Source organism: Lactuca saligna, chromosome 5, assembly GCF_052625555.1.
Source record: "Lactuca saligna cultivar CGN05327 chromosome 5, ASM5262555v1, whole genome shotgun sequence".
Lineage (NCBI taxonomy): Eukaryota > Viridiplantae > Streptophyta > Magnoliopsida > Asterales > Asteraceae > Lactuca > Lactuca saligna.
Window position 1 is genome coordinate 253,135,160 of NC_136421.1, and position 20,515 is coordinate 253,155,674.

General features: G+C 37.8%; 2 protein-coding genes across 3 annotated transcripts; both read right to left on the bottom strand.

Annotated features, from left to right (window-relative positions):
- Window positions 1-7,205: 7,205 nt before the first annotated feature.
- On the bottom strand, window positions 7,206-10,581 carry LOC145047383 (triacylglycerol lipase 1-like). Its single transcript, XM_078995640.1, has 9 exons — window positions 10,264-10,581; window positions 9,134-9,244; window positions 8,891-9,031; window positions 8,685-8,795; window positions 8,449-8,592; window positions 8,336-8,376; window positions 8,114-8,190; window positions 7,783-7,878; window positions 7,206-7,649 (listed from the first exon to the last, which is right to left on the bottom strand). Exons 1-9 carry the CDS (start codon window positions 10,432-10,434, stop codon window positions 7,327-7,329), a joined length of 1,215 nt encoding a protein of 404 aa, XP_078851766.1. The 5' UTR covers window positions 10,435-10,581; the 3' UTR covers window positions 7,206-7,326.
- An 8,077-nt stretch (window positions 10,582-18,658) lies between these two features.
- On the bottom strand, window positions 18,659-20,265 carry LOC145047385 (putative E3 ubiquitin-protein ligase RHY1A). Of its 2 annotated transcripts, none has more exons than XM_078995641.1 (3): window positions 19,666-20,265; window positions 19,243-19,430; window positions 18,659-19,153 (listed from the first exon to the last, which is right to left on the bottom strand). In XM_078995641.1, exons 1-3 carry the CDS (start codon window positions 19,867-19,869, stop codon window positions 18,787-18,789), a joined length of 759 nt encoding a protein of 252 aa, XP_078851767.1. In that variant the 5' UTR covers window positions 19,870-20,265; the 3' UTR covers window positions 18,659-18,786. The 2 variants fall into 2 exon arrangements, with proteins under 2 accessions (XP_078851767.1, XP_078851768.1); XM_078995642.1 differs by having other exon boundaries at window positions 18,659-19,150; window positions 19,666-20,060.
- Between the last annotated feature and the right edge of the window lie 250 nt (window positions 20,266-20,515).

The window sequence follows — 20,515 nt, forward strand, 5'->3', positions numbered from 1 at the left end:
TCGCTCTCGCTGCTGAACACAGAACTGGTCCGCGTTGCGGCCTCTCACCCTGAATCACTAACTCTCCCCCACTGGGAGTGCGAACCTTCACTAACTGCAACTCACAGTCTATCACCGCCCCAATGGGGCTCAGCCAATCCATGCCTACTATGACCTTATTCCCTCGCAGGGGAATAAGGACCAAGTCCACCGAAAACTGCTCATCGAATAACTGTAGAGAACATCCTCTGTGTACTCTCGCCACCCTAATGGTCCTGTCATCTGTTATCTCAACCTCAAGTGGACAATCTAGCTCCCCTGGAGCTCTGCTAAACCTCTTGCTAAGCGCAAGAGAGATGAATAATCGGGTAGCCCCCGAATCAACCAATATTGTGGTGGAAATGCCGTTTACTGAGAATAACCCTATACAAAACATATAACCATAAGAAACAATCAATAATAAATGTAGAGATAAGGTAAAAATAGATACCCGTCACCACGTCAGGAGTCGCTCGCGCCTCCTCTGCTATCAGCTGAAAGCCCTACTCTTCGCCACCAACATCTCAACTCGGCCCTGAAGGCCATCTGTAATCCTCAAAGTAGCAGGAGCAGGTGCTGACACCTTCCCCGCAGTAGCTAAACTCGGACTCTGGGAATTTTTATGCCCCCTCTGATTTCACTGGAAGCAAATCAGATCTGATGCCGCAATGGCGGTAGTAGTGGCTGTATAATCTCTGCTCATATGCGCAGTCCGGCCGCACTTGTAGTAGCCGACACTCCCTGCCTTGCACGCCCCATCGGGCAATCTCCCATACTTGCCACACTGAGCGTGGCTCTGCTGACTCCTAGCTATGTGATCTGAACCCTTGGACTTTTTGCTTGAACTCCCTATACCTGGAGCCGCCTCCGGCTTCCTCTTTCTCCCCATCTCAAGGTCAATCTCTCTCTCTCTCTCTCTCTCTCTCTCTCTCTCTCGCCATAGCAATCATGTCATCCAGCGTTTTACAGCTGGACCGGCTCACAAATAAGCGGATATCACTCCATAGCATCTCATGATACTGGGCCTTCTTCATTTCCTTATCAGCTGCGTACTGAGGAACGAAAAGTTCCCTCTTCCTGAACTTGGTGGTGATCTCCGCCACTGTCTCTGTCGTCTGGGTGAGGTCCAGAAACTCCCTAGCTAACTGCTACACCTCAATAACTGGTGCAAACTCAGCTTTGAACCTAGCAGTAAAGTCAGCCCAGGTCATAGCATCCAAAGCTGCATCATCTCCAATGACATGCCCGACCTCCTCACACCAATCTCGTACCCTGTCCTTCAGAAGACAGGATGCCAATCTGACCTTGTCCCCCTCAGGACACCTGCTCATGCAGAAAGCATTGGCCACATCCGCCAACCATCTAGTACTCACTATGGGGTCCTGCACCCCGTGATAATCTGGAGCTCCACATGCCCGGAACTCCCTAAATGTAAGCATGCGCGACCCAATCATGGCCGCCACCTCAGCACGAAATATTCCTAGTCTCTCCTCCATCAACTCTAGTATACCCTCCTTGAATGAACCAAAGATCAATGGAGTCTGCTCAAGAAGATACAGGTCACCTCTGAAGTGAAAAACTCTCTAGTCTGCTCATCTAGATGCTCGGCTCCCGAGCCTGATCCTGATCCCTCTCCGGCACCTGAACTGCTGGCTGCTGGCCTAGGTCGCAAAACCACCATTCTGAAAACATATCATGGCAAACGTTAGTACACTGGAATATCTCGAGGGATCGTTGCTACTACAAGCTTCCTGGTCTCATCTCAACCTTCCTTGATTCGAGTACGAATCCTTTGCTTTCAGTAGTACGGGCCCATACTACCTTCCACATCTATCCGTACTTTCCTCAAGAACTACCTTGACTCCACTAAGTCACTCTACTGCTACTGACTTCTGCTACTCACATCCTAGGCTTGCCCTAGGGAAACCTTTGACTCCACCTAAACCAGTCTGCGGCTGCTGAAGGCATCCTTGTAATGCTAATTAGCCACCACCTGAATACCATCACATGTAATGAGGCTTAAATGATCCTTCGAGTAAAAGACTCGTCCCTACAACGGTTAGACTCAAACGAGAGCTGCGCAATATGGTCAAATCCGACACTCTGAGATTATTCAACCCTAACCACATGTGACGTGATGTATTCACCTAATGGCTAGCTCCCATCAATCAGAGTTCCAGAAAGCACAAAGCAAGCTGCATTCGGATAAAGGGAACATACTCATGAAAATTATTCTCATAACAAGAAACTATACTAACATATAATGCTAAGCTCATACTATTAGGCATAACCTACACAGGCTATTCGACTACTGTCTACTCACTACTAGCATGCAATTCACATCAAGCTGAAACACATAAAGCAGGCACATAAGGCATCCTCCTAGATCCTTAGTCCTATACTAGCATGTTGTTCTACTGAAACTGAAACTAATAATATAAACTTGTATGGGTAATTTGGGAGTACTTACTTGAGCTTGGCTGATCGCACACACCACACCCTTTTTCTCTTTATCAAAACTCTTTTTCTTTCTAAGTTCCTTTCAAAAAAATCCCGAAGGTGTACCCGAATCCCTCAAACCAAGGCTCTGATACTAAATTGTAACATCCCAAAATACGACCCAAAAATTTTTGTTTAATAATTACTAAAACCATCATAACAATATCATAAAATAAAACCCATACTTCAATATCTCAAAACCATAACAAAGTATCACGAGAAAACTGTATCAAGACTGTATCAAATCATATCTATGAAAAGCTAAATCAACTCCCAGGACAAAACTGAAGCTATGGTGTGTGCGATGCCATCATCCCGATCTCTTCCCTTTACTTGCGAAAGTACCTGAAACCAAAACTGAAACTGTAAGCACGAAGCATAGTGAGCTCCCCCAAACTACCACAGACCATATAATAACATATAAACACATACTGGGCCTTGCCCACTGCATCGGACCGAAGTCCGGAACTAACCAGGGCCTTGTCCTTTGCATCGGATCGAAGTTCGGAAACTGCATCGGACCAAAGTCCAGTACTGACTGGGACCTTGTCCCTTGCATTGGATCGAATTCTGGAACTAACTGCATCAGACCGAAATCCGGAACTGACTGGGACCTTGTCCCTTGCATCGGACCGAAGTCCGAAAACTGACTGAGCATAACATAGCATAGCATAAACATATATATTGCATACTGCATCGAACCGCAGTCCGGAACACATAACACAAAACATGCTTGAATCACAAAGACATCAAGCAATCTAACTATTGCATCGGACCGAGGTCCGGAAACTGACTGCTAACTAAATGGGTTGGCATTGTGGCTGTACACCCGTTCCTACTGGAAGGAAAACTCACCTCGTGATGTTGACTGTTGAACTCCTAAATGAGAAATCCCTGACTGCTGCTCCGGCTGCTTCCCAACTATCATGGGAAATAAAATACTAAATCATAATAGGGTTTCTCATATGGGTAAAATGACCATTTTACCCCTTCTATGGCATGGGTCACAACATGGCGCAAAACCCTAAATTCCTTCTAAGTCCATCCATGGCCCCACTATAGGCCCACTAATGGCCCAATTTGCTATATTGGCCTAGAACCCCTTTATTGGGCCTTACTCAAGCGCAATACTAAATCCTTGGTCCTTAGCAACTGAATTCTGATGGTCTATAAAGGCCCAAGGACCTTAAGCCTGAAACCCAGCCCACACTGAGGCCCAACACTTCGAATCCCAAATTGGCAGCGTACGCGGGGCGTACACCAAGGTATGCTGAGCGTACTGGCTGCTGGCTTGTACGTGGCACGTACCTCTTTGTACGCCCAACGTACAGCTCTGTTAAGCCAAAATCTCATTAAGTGCTAAATAATACGATCCAAAAGCTACAAATCCAGATCCTAAGCTCATTCCATGACTTAAGCCATAAAGTTGCTTACTTGATGTCTTACAAGTCTCATAAAGGCTCAAACTTTCACAAATAACATTCTACTTCCATGTAGCTAACTAGATCTCATGCACGGTTCCATATAATCCACAAAGATTGAAACTTTATTGCTAGGAAGATGTTTCTGAGCCTTAAGGATGGCAACCCAAGCTCCAAATCCGACTTACAAGATCAAGACTCAACCTTTAGACCTAAAAAGGTCCAAACTTCCATAACCTAGATCTAGAAGGAAAGAGGAAGAAAGTTCAGAACTTTATACCTTCCTTTGATGACCAAGAGGGTGCTAAGTCCAAATCTCTGAGCTCAAGCTTCTTCTCCAACTTCTTCCCTTCCTTCTTCACTACTTCCTTTCCTTGAAACACTCACAAAAGCTTCTTCACACACAAAGAGAGGATAAGAACGAATTAGGGTTTTCTTGAGAGTAAGGAGGTTGATGGGGAAACAGAGAAGGAGGCTATAATGGGGTTTATATAGCCTTAAACCCCTAAAATTAGGGTTTTTCCTCAGGCCGCGTACGCTGGGCGTACCCTATGGTACGCTGCGCGTATGCTTCTCATCCCCGTGCTTCATTTAACCATTACACCCAGCGTACAACGGGTTACGCCCCACATATGGCTTATGGGCAAGCTATGATTTGGCCCAAAACAAAAGGCCCACTCCCATATACAATTCTATTATAGCCCAAATTAAAATTTGAGAATTTAAATAAATTTATACCTCGGAAGACGATCGTTACACAATTTGTATAAAAGAATGAGTTTTATGGCCCATTAGGGCTAATTAGATTTGTTATGGCCCAATAAGGGTATTTTATTTCATTCTAGGCCCATTATGGCCCAAAATGTTAAAATAAGTGAAAGTGGGTCCAATTAGATCCCATTTAAGAGTTCTAAGCCCAAAATAGTCAAAATTAGAAGCATATTGGCCCATTAGGCCCAATAAGGAAAATCCTAGTCCAAATGGACTTCAACTGGGATTTATAATGTTTCCAATCTTTAGTTGACAATTAGCAGTGTTTGTATAGAGTATTTGATGAAACCTTAGTTATTATTGAATAAACATCATACATGCTTTCACATTTTTGGTTCACAAATGTTATCATTGTTGTTGTTACAAAGCATAGAATTTCTAGTTGTGATAGGACTAGATTGATGTGTTCAATTAGAAGTCCTACATCATCATAAATCAGAAATCGGGAAACATAGATTCTGGACAAAGAGATTCGCTACATTCCATTTCTTATGTATCTAGTAGAATGAAGCGTCATGTGATCACTTATCTTAGGACACGTAACTGACTGGGTCAAAGTTCGGCAACAACTTTTGGAAGCTACAATTTGCTAGTCAAATTTAGAAGTCATACTAGCAATTATAGTTACAAACTTATCCATGTGGGAGACTGTTGGAATAGGTGTCTAAGCTCATAACTCTAATTGGTATGTACTGGAACTGATAGCAGCACAATCCTTTTGGGCTGCCCTCAAACCTAGCAACTGGACAAGGAAATTATGAAATGAGAGATATTGATTTGTTATAAGATTGATAAATTAATATAAATGATTCATTAATATGTTAAAAGAATGATATATTAATTAGAAATCATAAGGTTGAATTAATAGTTAGGTAGAAATTAATTAGAATTAATTTTGGGGTTAACTGTATTAATTATAAAGTACAAGGACTAGTTTGCAATTATCAAATAGTTGAGTGGAAGGTTCCAGAACCTCCTTGAAAGGGGGTGGACGAAATCTATAAGGGAAGCCCTAATGATTTCATCCAAGGGGCTTGGATAAGGCCTTTGGATAAGCTTAGGCCCCAAGCAAAGGAACATTAGGGTTTTCCCTTAACCCTAGATCCATCAGCTATATAAGGAGCCTCCTGGCACCTAAAATCGACCACTCCTTCCTTGAACAAACCCTAGGGCTGAAAATTGCATACCCTAATCTCTCTCTCTCTCCTTCAAGTTTCATTCTTGCTAGCTTTTGGGTGTAACTCCATTAGAGACATTACATTTGTGGTGCTAAGCTTCCAAGAAGATCAAGATCAAAAGGATTACCAATTGTTTGCTATAACAATTGAAAGGTATGTAACTCTTAAACCCTAATTGGTTAATTTTGAAAATAGCCTCTCTCCTTAGGGTTCTTGTTTTGCAATTCAAAGTTATATGTTCAATAGTTAAAACATAGATCCAAAATAGGTTGCATGTGAACTTAGGAATTGTTTTTCTAGTTTATTTGTTTTACCTAAAACCCATCACTCCCAACATCGTACGCGGGACAATCATTAATAAGGTATCCGGGGATGTTCATGATTATGGTTACTGTTGTATCGGCTGATTGTTTAGTTCTTGTGGTTTGACTTAGGTCTTGTGTTCTAAACGTCAATTTTTTTTCAAACGATCATGGATTTTAATGATCTTTATATTCACACGTTTGTATTTGAGTCTACCACAACAACTCTCATTTAGATTACTTTCGTTAAAAGGTAATACATTTTTACTTACGATCTTATATCCATGCATTCTTTATTAATGTATGCATGTTTTTTTTTTATAAAATCGTAATTAAAAATATATTATTTTTATTAGGAATAATCTAAACGAAAAATTGTAGTAGACTCAAATACGATCATGTGGATACAAATTTCGTTAAAATCTGTAATCGTATGAAAATGTTGTGATGTTCAAAACACAAGATCTAAGTCAAACCACAAGAACTAAACAACCAAACAGTTGATGTCGCGGTAACCATAAGCATGAACATCCCCGGATGCCTTATTACCGATTGTACCGCGTAGGATGTTGTGAGAAAACCCTAAAAAAATCAATCATAAGTACTGAATATGTATAAAAAGAATAAGGATTTATTTTGCAACAAAAAAAATATATTAAGAACTAAATGTGCAAAAAAAATATTAAGGATTAAATGTATACAAAATAAGAAATATATTACCCTTTTAAGTCATTTTTTCCGGTTTACCTGAAATAACCGATCATAAAAACTAAATGTATACGGTTACAAAACTCAGAAATATTTGGGATGGTTGCTCATAAAGGGCCAAAGGGGGAAAATTGCAGTTAGTTGATTCGGCAAAAAAAAATTACACATGTGGTAAATGGGAGGTACTCCAATACCATTGTTCTCATGTATTGCGTGTCCATGTTTTTCATTAAATAGTTATCAATATATTTACAATTATATTTAGTTTTTTCACTTCTGCTACTCGGGCATCTTTGTCATGAAGCATATTATACAAATTATAAATTAAGTTTATTGCATAAGTTACAACTCCTAAAACAAAATGTACATGGGAACATCTATACATTGATTGGCTAAAGATTTGGGTTCCCAAAGTAGAGATTTTAAAGGCTACTGGACATTCAAATTTCCACATGACTTAAAGAAGTTGATCATGTTGTCATAAAGATCTTCATATGCTCTTGTGCTTAACAAGAAGTCTATATGGCCATAATCCTCCAAAAACAAAACATTTGGTTTTGATTTCAATTCTTTTAGTGTGTGTTCCACATCAATCACATCCCCCAAAGCATCGTTTCCCCCATAAGCCATCCAAATTGGCAATGATTCTGGGATTTTGCTAAGATCAAATGTTGGTGGCTTCAGTTTTCCATATTGTAGCAGATTCTTTATACTTCCATAGTCGTACCTTGCAAATGTACCTTTGCGTATCACTGGAAATCAATATATATATATATATATATATATATATATATATATATATATATAAAATGAAAATGTCACACGAATGTATAAAATGTTGGATGTAATTGTAAAACAATAAGGAATTAGGAAACAGAAAGAGACTTTGGAAAAGATGCTTCAAGTTCTTTACAGATGAAGGATGAGGTTCGTATTCAAGATATACATCCACACGGCTGCTGTTAAAACAGCAGTTTTCACCTGCAACATGCAGAGTAAATTAAAGTTTGGTCCTTGTTTTAAGGTTTCATAACAATTTTGGTCCCTACAACCTTGAACCTTGAACTAAGAACCAAAATCAAAAAGAATCCTTGAAAAATGGAACCAAAATCAGAGAGTCCCAGGGACCAATTTGTAATTTACGCAAAATATCAGCAACATAGTTAAACAAGTTGGTCAATTAGTAAACTAGAAACCAAATTAGTAAAAGAATAACCTGTAATGGATGCTAACATATCACTGCAATCTAAATGCCCATCACAAGCAGACTCTATCATGTTTGTGAGAATGTCACTGAAAACAAACAGTGTAGATATATATATATATATATATATATATATATATATATATATATATATATATATATATCATGTTTTTTATTGATTTAGACACTCAAATGTTCAGAAAAAAGAAAATGGAAAATGGAAAAATAATTAACCTCTTCAAGTTCAGTTGATGCATTCCCAGTAACCCAAGTGCCTATGAAGAAAATTTTACGTATAAATTTTTTTAAAAAAAATGATTGAATGAATTTGAAGAATAGAAAGAGACCTCATCAAGATACATATGAACAAGATTAAGAACGAGTTTAGATGTGATGTGATCCAAATATGAGATAGGAGAAAGAAGAGCAGCAGCTTCAACCATGCTAACAATATCTGGTTGAGTAAAAGCAGCCAATGACATTATTGTTCCCTGAGAAAACAGAATACATAGACACTATATATTAGCAATGTAGTTTTATAAGACAAATTTACAAAATAAATTTGAAGTGTAATAATTAAAACCTGTGAATGTCCCACAACAAAAACTTTGGAGCTTGTTTTGGAATTTATATAACTCAGCATTGTTTCAAGATCATAAAGAGCCATCTCTTCCCAACTCCAATCCCAAAACTCCTAAATCAGGGCCAAAACAAAAAAGCAATTAAACATATAGCATTTGAAATTAATGACTAAAGGTTTATAAAAATGTAACATAATCTATTTTTCACCTTGTCTCCATCTGATAAAGATTCATGGCCATGACTCCATTTTGTTCCACGAACATTTCCAACCCAAACATCAAAACCACGGTCAGCAAGAACAAAACCCAATGATTCATTTGGGGAATCCATGAACCAAGCATCACCACCCTGATTAAAAATTTAGTTTATTTTGAACTAAAGTTATGATTTCATGTTCATATTCCATAACTATAAAGATGTAAATTAAGAATTTGTGGTAAAGTCAGTCACCATAAAGAGTCCGTGTAGGAGCAAAACTGGAGGTGCGGTTTGTGCTCCCAAATTAAGAATGCCTGATGACACACGTTGAAGCCCTAGCAAGAAACCATCCTTTGTTTGAGCCTGAAGTTATTTTATACACACATTAGGAAAGTTAGTCAGTCTGTTATTTGATTAACACAGTCAGAATTTGATCCAAACATATTATTAGCATGGAATGCTCTACACAATCACCTCAAGAGTCCTTGCAAATCCTTCAAATGAACTCTAGTTCCTTTCTTGTATATTCATCATCTTTATTAGATTTTCCATAAGGTAAGAGATCTCTCCCATTTAGCATTATTCTTAGTTTCTATTTAAGATAGTTACCCTTTACCTTTATACATATGTATCCTTGTATCATATTGTGATGAATCGTCAATTCAAATTATTGGGTCTTTACCAAATCTTAAAGTTTGTCTCAGTGCTAATTTCGTATAAGTAGATACATGTGACAAATAGTCAGTTTCTATGATTCAATCAAACCTCATTGACTATAAACATGTTGCATATTTTACCAAATATAGAGATAGCTAGAACCCCCTGCCAGTCATACTTGAGTAGATAGTGGACTAATCACATTAAGTAGCTATCAAATAATACCTAATTTAATTCAAAACAACTCAATTTAGCCGATTAAGAAGTGAAAGTCACAGTATGAACTATATTCCTGACTTGCATATTCTAAATCGGACATTCTCAATCCAAGCTTCTCTAATGGAGAAAATGAACAAAATACATAACAATCAAGAAAAGGAATTGCTATTACAGACAAAGTCTCAAATGACAATAGATATCCTTTCTCAGTAACATTTACTCTTGGGACAACAGGTCAGGAGTTCAACATTCTGCAATGGAAAATAGGACAAATGAACAACCAGGAAAACGCGATGCCATTACACAATCAAACTAATTTAGGTTTTTCTAGTTCTGTCACTGTAGTGTTCTCCGAAAATCTCAATCAGACAAAATTTTGAAGTATTAAATACACTATTCAGTAATCGATATAAAGTTAAATTTTGAAGTATTAAATACACTATTAAGTAATCGATATAAAGTTGTATAGAAACGGAAAAGGTGAGAGAGCGAGAGAGATAAGTCACCGTGTGTTCTAAGCAATTATAACCAGAAGGTCCGATGAGATTAAAACACAAGCCACCGTCTACAGACTGACTATGTTCGATGATCGAGTCTCCAGTTAAACACTCACTGGAAGAGATACACAGCGATAAGGCGCCCACCAACATCAACGCTTGTAGGATGGATGATGCCATATCAATCGATGAATGAATCGGAGGTGGACAAGTCGCAGCAGATTATATGGTTGTTGGATTTACCAACAACTACTTCTTGTGAAGCATTATGAAGTTTCTTCAAGCGATATTTTCATTTTTCGCATTAAAATTTGAATAGATAGGTTTGACCTCGAATACCGGTAATTATCTTTCGATAACCACCAAGTGCGCTCGATCTCGGATAAATATTTAACTTATTTCACTGGATAATCAATTTTATGATTTGGTTATTTTATTCGATTTTCGAATTAAAATGGTTAAATTTAAGCAAATTGATAGCAAATTAGTAAAGGAAAATTGTATGTTACACGAGAATAATATTATTTAGACATCTTTAATTCGAGCCGATAAAAGCATGTTGTTCATTTTTGTTGGCGGATAGCGCACCAGATTCTCTTAAAAATCATATTCGTTCATATGAAGCACTGCCAAATAAACAGATGTGAGCTCTTCTTCCTACACTGCATGAGAGTGAATAACAGTCCTAGTTTCTTTACATTCTTCCTCGACAAATGTGATTTCGTATAATAACGAGCCACGAGAGAAATTTACATCGGGGGACTTATTACTATCATAGGCCGAGCCGTCGGCCTAGACTTCCCTGCCCCTGAGTACTTACCTATCGACAACCCACCCAACTTCCTACTCGATTGTGATGCTCCCGCACGAATGGAGATGCTATAATATCGGGGCGATACATACATACAGTTGGCTTGACAGTGACAAAAATGGATCGGTGATTCATTCTTTCCAAGCAAACCCCATACTCGATTTCCCTGAGAGCAGTTGACCCTCGTGCGGGTGTACTACCTCATTATGAGGATGATGGGGATGATGGGCAAGAGGAAGAGGAAGAGGATGATGATGAGATACCTAAAGCTAATGACCATTTTGACTTCCATCCATAGACACAACAGCCCCATATCAATAGGACCACTTTCAGGTCCCTTCACAGCATTATACCTAGCCACAAAACCAGCCAGCACAGCAGCGGGGACACAAGGTTCCCGCATGGTTCTCCCCAACATTCTTTGACCAGTTTGCCACTATGTGTAACATCCCAAATTCACGACCAAAAATTGTATTTTTATTAAGGTAAACATCCAAATTAAGAACCATTTATTCTCAATTACAATTATTGAAAATCAGAGTAATATAAGAACGCAAAATCTTCATGCTGTTGATTAGTGTGTACAGTCCTGCATTCGTCTTCACATGATAACTAACGATACCTAAGACAATAAACAACTAGGTAAGCACAATGTTTAGCGAGTTTCCCTCAAAATACCACATATGTGACATCCCCATTTTCACGGCCAGAAAAGGCCGATTTTGTTTATGCTTTATAAAAATCAGAGTACTTCTTTTCATAAAAATGTTGCGGAATTTGTTCCCATAAAAATACGATAAATACGTTATCAAAACATTTTCAAAGAAACGTATTTTATTCATTTTAAAACGTTTGGTATGTCATCATTAACACAAAAACATAAGCATAAACAGAACTTACATTTATTTACACTAGTGATCTACATCTCTTTTAAATCTCTCAGTGTAATGTGACTTCATATCAACACCTGTGATATAAATAAACTGAGTGGGTCAGGTTGGGAAACCTGGTGAGTACATAGGGTTTTCAACCCACAATAATATAATTATTTTATTGTATTTAAACATCAAACAATCAACCCAATTACCAATTCTCATTATCTTCTTAAGGATTTTACCCTAAGGATCAACTAACATTTGTTCATTCATTCCTAAGGATCATCCTAAGGAAACAATATGAAGTCCATTGTTGCCAATGACACATTGGTCAAGCGCAGCTGCTAATATTATCACTTAGGCGTAGCTGCCAGAATTGGGATATTTTCTATGAGGCGCTTATGTCGGTATTGACCTTTAAACGCTACTGTCATGGTCATAAGGCTCCCTATTAGGCGCAGCTGTCGATACTGTCCTTAGAGCGCAACTGCTAGGACGTTTACCATAGATCTAAATCATCTACGGGTTGCAGCGCAGCTGCCAGTGCTCATCTATAGGGTACTAGGTCCACTGTTGCCAATGTATACCTATAGGGCACTAGGTCCGTACTACTAATGTTCCTCTATTTCAACTTTTATCCCTCATCATTCATCTACCCATGTTTTACCCAACATATTTAGTAGATATAAAATACTTTATACAGCTTACATCATTTAAAACATGTATAAATATCTTTCATCAGCATAGACAACAAGTATTCAGACAATATGCACACATAACACGTAATTTATATTAAAATACTTCATATCTATGTGTAAGATGAAAGGGACCATGCACTCACTTGAAAGGTGGTGACTCAGCACTCGGACATCGCTTCGATACTCTCAAAACAATTTTCCTTCGATAAAACCTAGTATTAATACCACTAGGGTTTAGTTTAACGTCAACCGCAACTAATTAATAATCTAACTATTATTATTATTATATAAGCGTTAAATAACACTCAATATAACTCATAATAATAGCCGAAATAACTATTTTAAGGACCTAATAACATTACTATAATTATTTGAAAGCTATATTAAAAATTGTGTAAGCATAGCTCACTTACAGTGGATTTTAAAGAAAATCGGGCTTTATTTGGAGCAGCGTTTCGAAACCGAAAGACCCTTTTTCTTGGGACTCCGGGAGCCTCGGGGATTCCCTCGGGTGCTAGGGGTTCACCTAGACTTTAGGGAACTCAAAAGGGGCTAGAGAGAGAAAGTTCCTAAAGAGAGTGAGAAAATGTGTGAAAAAGTTGGAGACCCTCGCCCCTTTTTTATACCCCGCGAGGCCTCGGACTACGCTGGGTGTAAGGCTCGCATCGTACAACACGCGTCCGAACAGGCTTGGTGCGACGTGGCTGCTTGTGGACCGAGGAAGGCTAAAACGCAGAGCGTAAGGACATTGTACGTGAGGCGTACTCGGACGCTGGGCGTATGCGAGGACAGGTGTCACCCATCCGAAGCGAGGCGTGGGCAACAAATGCATTGAAACCGGAGAACATCGCGAATGAAACACTACGTGGGATGGATAAAAACTTTGAAGCCAAAGAGGACGGAGCATATTATTTCATTAACAGAATCTGTCCCTAAATTTAGGGGATTCAGAGAAAAGATTATGAACGAAGCCTACAAGATGCGAAATTCCGTACATCCGGGGTTCGGATAAGATGTATCTGGACATTAAGCAACATTTTTGGTGGCCAAATATGAAGGCGGAGATCGCCACTTACACGGGCAAGTGTCTCACTTGCACCAAGGTGAGAGTGGAATACCAAAAGCCCTCGGGACTATTACAAGAGCCAGTAATACCCGAGTAGAAACGGGAAATGATTACTATGGACTTCGTGACCAAATTACCTAGGACGGCAAACGGATTGGATGCTATCTGGGTAATCGTCGATAGGTTAACTAAATTTTGCTCATTTCCTTCCAATAAAAGAATTGTGATGGAAAGATTAACATGGATCTATATCAAAGAGATCGTGAGACTCCACGGAGTGCTGATATCTATAATCTCGGATCGGGATAGTAGATTTACCTCACAATTTTGGCAGTCACTCCAGAAGGTAATGGGAACACAGCTAGACATGAGCACTGTCTACCACCCTCAAACTGATGGCCAAAGCGAACAAACCATTCAAACACTCGAAGACATGCTCCGAGCCTGTGTGATTGATTTCGGCAAGTCATGGGATACCCACTTGCCCTTGATTGAATTCTCATACAACAATAGTTATCACACGAGCATCAAGGTTGCTCCTTTTGATACTTTATATGGTCGTAAATGCAGTTCGCCTCTATACTAGGCTGAGGTAGGTGACACCCAACTAACAAAAGGGCAATCACCAGATAACACTCTTACAGGACCAGAAATCATTCGAGAGACTATGGAAAAGATAATCCAAATTAGATATTGACTTCAAGCATCGTGAGACCGACAAAAGAGTTATGCTAACAAACGACAAAAGCCTTTGGAATTCCAAGTTAGGGATCGTGAGACTCCACGGAGTGCCGATATCTATAATCTCGGATCAGGATAGTAGATTTACCTCACAATTTTGGCAGTCACTCCAGAAGGCAATGAGAACACAGTTAGACATGAGCACTGTCTACCACCCTCAAACTGATGGCCAAAGCGAACGGACCATTCAAACACTAAAAGACATGATCCGAGCATGTGTGATTGATTTCGGCAAGTCATGGGATACCCACTTGCCCTTGATTGAATTCTCATACAACAATAGTTATCACACGAGCACTAAGGTTGCTCCTTTTGAGACTTTATATGGTCGCAAATGCAGTTCGCCTCTATACTGGGCTGAGGTGGGTAACACCTAACTAGCAAAAGGGCAATCACCAGATAACACTCTTACAGGACCAGAAATCATTCGAGAGACTATAGAAAAGATAATCCAAATTAGATCTTGACTTCAAGCATCGCGAGACCGACAAAAGAGTTATGCTGATAAACAGCAAAAGCCTCTGGAATTCCAAGTCGGAGATTGGGTGTTATTGAAATTCTCTCCCTGGAAAGGGATGATCCGTTTTGGGAAACGGGGAAAACTGAACCCACGATATATTGGTCCATTCGAGATTCTTGCCCGAATTGGTCCAGTAGCTTATAAGTTGCAGCTATCTGTGGAGCTCAGCAATGTACACCCCGTGTTCCACGTCTTGAATTTAAAGAAGTGATTATCAGATGAAACCCGTGTCATTCCTTTAGAAGAAATCGAAATAAATGAGAATCTCTTATTCATCGAAAAACCGGTCGAGATTATGGATAAGGAAGTGAAGCGTACAAAAAAGAGCCGCATTTCGATTGTGAAGGTTTGATAGAACGCTAAGTTTGGACTGGAATTCACATGGGAATGCAAAGACCAGATGAAGCAGAAGTACCCTCACTTATTCTCTCATTCATGATCCTACCTTTCAAAAGAATTTCGGGACGAAATTTCCTCTAACGAGGGGATGATGTCACAACTAGCACTCTCGGCTAGGAAATTATGTCAATATGTAATCAACTTCTGAGGTATTCTGTAACTTTAAGCTTGATAATACATGATGTTCATTCCAAAAACCTAATTCAAAGCATTTCATACACTCAACTGTGGGTTATAACCCTAATGTTCTGGTTCAAACTCAGATTGGACTAGAATCCTTTTATTGGGCCTATTAAGCCAATAAACTCTCAGTTTGATTAAATTGGGCCAAGGAACCCTATTTGGGCTCCAGTTGGACCCACATCCATGAAACTAAAGCATTTTGGGTCATGTCGGCCTAGAATGATTCATCTTATCTCTAATGGGCCATGACGGGCCATAAATGATTTCATTATCCCTAATGGGTCGTAAACACATAGATAGGCCCAATGGGCCGAAAACTTCCTTTAGTAGACCTTATATTTTCGGATATATTCAATTCAAGCCTAACATCAAATTCTTTCCTTCCCTCGCCCCATTCACGGTTCAAAAAAAAAAGGAAATGGAAGAAGATTTAATTTAAGCTTGACAACACATAATTATCTATGATGTATCAAGATAATCAAATAAATCTAGAAACCTATTATCCTCCATGCAAAAGTTTCCAATATCTCTCCTCTTTCCTTTCTATTTACGGCCAAAGATCCTACACCCCACCCCAATTCATCCATCTTCAATCCCTAAAATCCTCTAATAACTCTAAATAGGTCTCTCAATTCTTATCAAGAAATTTGTGTGTGTTGATGTGTGTGTTTAAGAACACTCCATTAAAGTTCATACTTGGTAAAATACTTTCTATTTAAAGTGTTTAACTTCATATGATAAATCTTTCACTTACTAACATTCTAAACCGTGATTCATGTTCTTAGAAGTCCCTAGGACTCGAAAACTCTCCTCAAGAAACAAGCAAGGCCGAGAATCTCCCGCATCCTTCACCAAAATCGAACCCAACACCCCTAAGTGGGTTCATACCCCTTGTTTTCGGTTTTTATTATGTTTTGGGGGAGAATAAAAGTTGCTTATGTGATAGATCTATGTATTTGTGCATGTTTAAGTGTGTTTTCTAAGTTATATGTTGTGATTATGTGAAGAAACTTCGTAAATCTCAAAAACTCTATCAAATCGTGACTATATTTGTAAACTAAAACACTTTATGTAACTTACCATAAAGATGAAAGTGTTACACATGTTAGGGATGTTGAAAAACTAAACAAAATCTTATAAAGGGACCATTTTTTACAAATAAACAAAAAGATGAAGCTTTTATGATACTTACAGTTTTTCAAGGACCAAAGAGTCATTTTATATAAAAATGGGTCTTTATGTTATTCATGGTTTTAAAAGGGCTAAAAGAGTAAAATTTCACAAAATGGGCTTAAATTGGGCCTTCACGGTTTTATGGGCCAAATTGGAAAAATTATAACTTTTGTGGATTAAATTGTCATTTTAAAAAAATTTGAGTCAAAGATGTTGTTTTTCGGTTAAAAAGGGTTGAAAATGCCAATTTTATTAAATTGGGTCGAAAATGTAAACTTTTATATAATTGGGCCGAAAATGTCAATTTTTATATAATTGGGCCGAAGATGTCAACTTTTATAATATTGGGCCGAAAATTTTATTTTTAACAAAAGTGGGCTAAAAATGTCATTTTATTTGAAATAAGCCCATAAATGTAAAGTTTTGATCTTAAGGGACCAAAAGTGTCAATCTTACAAAAAATGTGCCTAAATTATAAATTTTTGGCTTAATGTGCCAAAAATGTCATCATAACAAAAAATTTGTTTTTTATGTTATTTTGGTAAACAATCAAGCTAAAACAAACAATGTAATAACAAACGAACTAAAAATCGATTATATGTTTATTGAGCCTAATACTTACATTACATGTTTATTGGACCTTAGGTCCATTTACGTGCTTACTGGCCTGGATTATACATTACATGTTTATTGGGTTTTAGTGGTTCATTTACATGTTTATTGGATCTGGATTATACATTACATGTTTACTAGGTCTTAGTGGTCCATTTACATGCTTATCATGCCTGGAAATAAAACATAAGCTGCAATATATATATATATATATATATATATATATATATATATATATATATATATATATATATATATATATATATATATATATATAAAACATAAACTGCAATATGACGTAGAATTGTAGAAAAACAAACATTTAAAGGTTTGCATTAATGTCCTAAGACAAATCCATGCAATAGTTCATTAACGTTTGAATTTAGGATACAATTATCTATAATTAAGTTCATGCACGAGAACTTAATTCCAACGAATCTAGTGAATGTTTTCAACGGAAAAGCGAGGTGATTTGAAGTGGTGTTAATGGTACAAGTGTTCTTATAGATCCTCAAAATAGCAATTTTTTTTTTTTAAGTTTCAATACACTCATGTTCAAAATCCCAACCTCATTTGAATTACCTTAGTATATTGTTGCTAATAGCTAACTAGTAACCCAAAGCCATTAATCCAATGATCGTCTGACAACTATCTATAGTTAAATTCATGCACCAGAACTTAGTTTCTGACGAATCTAGTGAAAGCTTTCATAGGAAAAAACAATAGGATTTGAAATGGTATGGATGCTGCAAGTGTCCTTGACTTCTTATAGACCCTCAAAATAGCAATTGTTTTTACAGTTTCAATAACTGTTACAACTTTCACAGTCATACCTTCAAAAAACCAACCTTATCCGAATTACCTTAATATATTGTTGCTAGTAGCAAACTCGTAACCCACAGCCATTAATCCAATGTCGAGCCCATCTTAGGTTCTTAGCCCATGTTGTTAAATGGATGATATAAAGCTTAATAAGGCTATAAAACATTCATATTCCCAACGTATAAAACATTCACACCTACGTATAAAACATTCATATTCCCAACGTATAAAACATTCATATAAAGCTTAATAAGGCTATAAAACATTCATATTCCCACCTACGTTGGACAACCTTCACACCTACTAAAACTAACAAAAACTCCAACAAGGATTTCATCACAAACAGGCCATCAACACATCTATTCCTTGACTTCATATACAATCTAAGCTTCAGATCTACTTCCGCTACTACTATGGATGTGTGATAGAGAATTTACTCAAGATTCTCCACATATTTGGAACAAATTATGATACAATATTGTATAGATAAGAGATTTTGTAAGCTAGGAAACAAGATATCCTCTTATTTGTTAGGATTGTAATCTTCTATATTTAAGGTGTCATGAATTAGAACGCAAAAGACAACAAGGATATTAATACACAACAAATATAATCAAGAAACAAGTTTGTTGCTAATTGCTAGTTAAAACCACAACTTTTCTACAGTTTGGGCAGGCCCCACAAACCTCAACCCAAGGAAACAAACAGCAGGAGTGGAATCTGTGCATGCATGAAGGAAGGTTTATCAGTTCATCACCATCTTCAAAACCTTCAAGACAAATACTACACTCCCTTGATGCACTTGAGCTTTCATTAATTTTTTCATCGTATTTGTAAACCTTTATCAACAAGCAGTTTAAGGCATCTTGAGAAAGTCCAGGGGTAAGTATTCTTGTCGATGATGGCATTGCTATTACTCCCGAAACTGGTTCATCAATGAAGCTATTGTAGACGTTGTACAATAAGTCATCATCTTCATGAAGGCTGGATGAAGATCTACTGTATCCCAATACCAAAAATTAAGTCACAATTTGATTCATGAATAGGAACTGAATCCACCTAATTAAGAAAGATTAAAGATATGATACCTGTTTTCTGAAACATGAACACCTCTTAATCTTTCGAGGAGTCTTTCCCTTGCAAGTAACACAACTCCTGGAAGCCTATCGTTTTCAGTGGTGCCCCATCTGCGTATGCTTCTGAAATCTTCTGAATTGATGATGCTTCCAGAGGGAGAGTGATCATGACTACCACCTGCTTCCAGCTGAACTAGCTCCTATTATGGGGATGATCATAAAGCATGGAGTTTAGACTAATTTGAGTAATTTCAATGAAAAATAAACAAATCCTAAACCCTAGAAGCAAGAAAAGAGATCAGATCAAGAAAACCTCATGTCTACCCATCAAATTCCATATTTTTTAGCGTATACCTAACACTGAATGTTGTTTTGGACAGAATTTACAGTCAAGAGTTCGTTCAAATCACATATCAAAGAGAATTTTGGTTGTACCGAGTGGCGATGACGGTGGATACGCCGAGAGGGAGTGTCAGAGGCTTCGAGATTCCGGCGATTCGGATGCCGGCGATTGGTGGTGATGTGGCGGGAGGAATTTCCTTTCGCTGGTGAGGAATCTGAGTCTTTGTCGTCGACGGCGTTGTTGTGAACACCAAACCGAATCCTTCTGTTGTGAAATAACTTGGAAGCACTCGTCATTCAACAGTATCCACGAAAAGAAAAACCCTGATTACAACTAGATTTGCAATCAGTTTAAGAAATATCACGACAAATTAGTGAATTACACAGACACGATAAAGATTATGTTTTGGGAGTGATGAATCAGTGTGTAAGTTGTAAGAAAGGTAAAAGATGGAAGAAGGTGATGCCTTTTTGAATTTGGTAAAGGTAATCCGTGGAACATTGATTTCATGTGGAAGATGTAAGAAAATTAAATTTCTTGTTTGACTTTTTGGTTTTTACCCAACTGCTCCACCGAACAGATAAAGTGGCGGCTATCGAAGTATAGAACCTCGTCTGCTGGGCTTTTTGAGGCTTTTTGAATTGCAATAGCCCAGTATTCAAATTTGTTTTCAAAAAAAAAGAAAAAAAAATCAATAATACACACGAGTAGTCGAGTATACATATATAGAAGAGGGATTCGATAAAACCAAACACCACAAATTTGCATGTTTTTAAGCACATTTTGGTGCTGTTTTTTCAAGGACGTTTTGGTGCTGTCTTTTTTAAACGTAAAACGTTTATAATCTATAAAAAAAAGTTGGATCAATTGTATATAATTTAGAAAAGGAAAAGTGTGTCTTTTTATGTCTAAAAAGTAATTTTAGTGGTAAGCAAAACCACA